Source organism: Myotis brandtii, unplaced genomic scaffold (assembly GCF_000412655.1).
Source record: "Myotis brandtii unplaced genomic scaffold, ASM41265v1 scaffold513, whole genome shotgun sequence".
NCBI lineage: Eukaryota > Metazoa > Chordata > Mammalia > Chiroptera > Vespertilionidae > Myotis > Myotis brandtii.
This window is the reverse complement of record NW_005369552.1, coordinates 510,970-512,089: the sequence shown is the minus strand read 5'-3', so window position 1 is coordinate 512,089 and position 1,120 is coordinate 510,970. Positions and strand designations below refer to the sequence as shown.

The 1,120-nt window shown below is 63.2% G+C and overlaps 1 protein-coding gene across 1 annotated transcript in view; it reads right to left on the bottom strand.

The window, feature by feature from the left end:
* Nucleotides 1–219: 219 nt before the first annotated feature.
* The window catches only part of GSX1 (GS homeobox 1), a 1,265-nt gene continuing 364 nt past the window's right edge, over nucleotides 220–1,120 (bottom strand). Inside the window, exons 2-3 of the mRNA XM_005877268.1 lie at nucleotides 1,065–1,113; nucleotides 220–599 (exon numbers count right to left, since the gene is read on the bottom strand). Coding sequence (XP_005877330.1) covers nucleotides 220–599; nucleotides 1,065–1,113 — 429 coding nt within the window. The remainder of the gene's footprint in view (nucleotides 600–1,064; nucleotides 1,114–1,120) is intronic.

The following is a 1,120-nucleotide window of genomic DNA, read 5'->3' as shown; positions in this document are numbered from 1 at the left end:
AGGACTCGGGCTCTTGCAGTGTTCACAGCTTGGAGTCCATTGTGAAGGGCCACGGGCCCTGGGATGGGGATACCAGCGTCTCTGCCAAGCTCTCAGGACCGGGGGCCTCCGCAAAGCGTTGCCAAATCCGTGCGCGGTCGCCATTTGGCCGCGGAGTCCGAGGATCCGTCTTTGAGGCTTACGAAGGGCCTGGGGTGGGAGACCTGGGGAGTCACACGTCTAGGGAGTGACCGTGAGATCCCGGTCGTCTTTCCCCGAAGAAGACGGAGACATGGGCAATTCTTCGTCATCCTCCGAGCACTTGGCTGAGGACAGTGACGCGCACTTGCAGCCTTGCGGTGCGCCCCCGCCGGCACCCGCGTTCCCGCCACCGCCGCGGTGGTTGCTGCCTTTGCCCTCCTTCTTGTGCTTCACCCGGCGATTCTGAAACCAGATCTTCACCTGCTTCTCAGACAGATTCAGGTAGGTCGCGATCTCGATGCGGCGCAGGCGGGACAGGTACATGTTAGAGGCGAACTCGCGCTCCAGCTCCAGCAGCTGCGTGCTGGTGAAGGCGGTGCGCATCCTCTTGCTGCTGGGCAGCTGGTTTGAGCTGCTGTCTGGGGGAGTGGGGGTGAGAGAGGGAAGCGATCAGACCGTGCGCTGTGAGCCCGAGCTTGTTAGGCGGTCTTTAGGATCCCAGGACTTTGGTCTATTACCCACCTCTTGCCCCTAACGCAACGCACAGCAGCATGCCCGCGGGCCCCTCCTTGTCAAGCCATGGGACCCCGACCCCGCCCCCCCCCAGTCTCTCGGCCCTGGTACTCCTTTATGGAGTGCCCTGAGCCCCAGTCCTCACTCCTTCCTGGGCTCCCCCCCTCCAAGGCCCGGGCCTTCTGCTCTCACCCTCCCTCCGGCTTCCTGTTCTAGTCCTCCATCCCAACACCACCCTGAGTGTCCCCCTCAGGGCCCCGACACGACTCTCATCGCCCCATAATGCCTAGGTTTCAGCATTCCCCATCTCTGACTCGTCAACTTTCATGCGGCCACCTATGCTCTGTGCCCCGCGCGGCGGCCTGGCTTACCCACGGAGATGCAGTGGAACTGCCGGGGGTCGGGCAGCGGATAGGAGGTCTGGTAG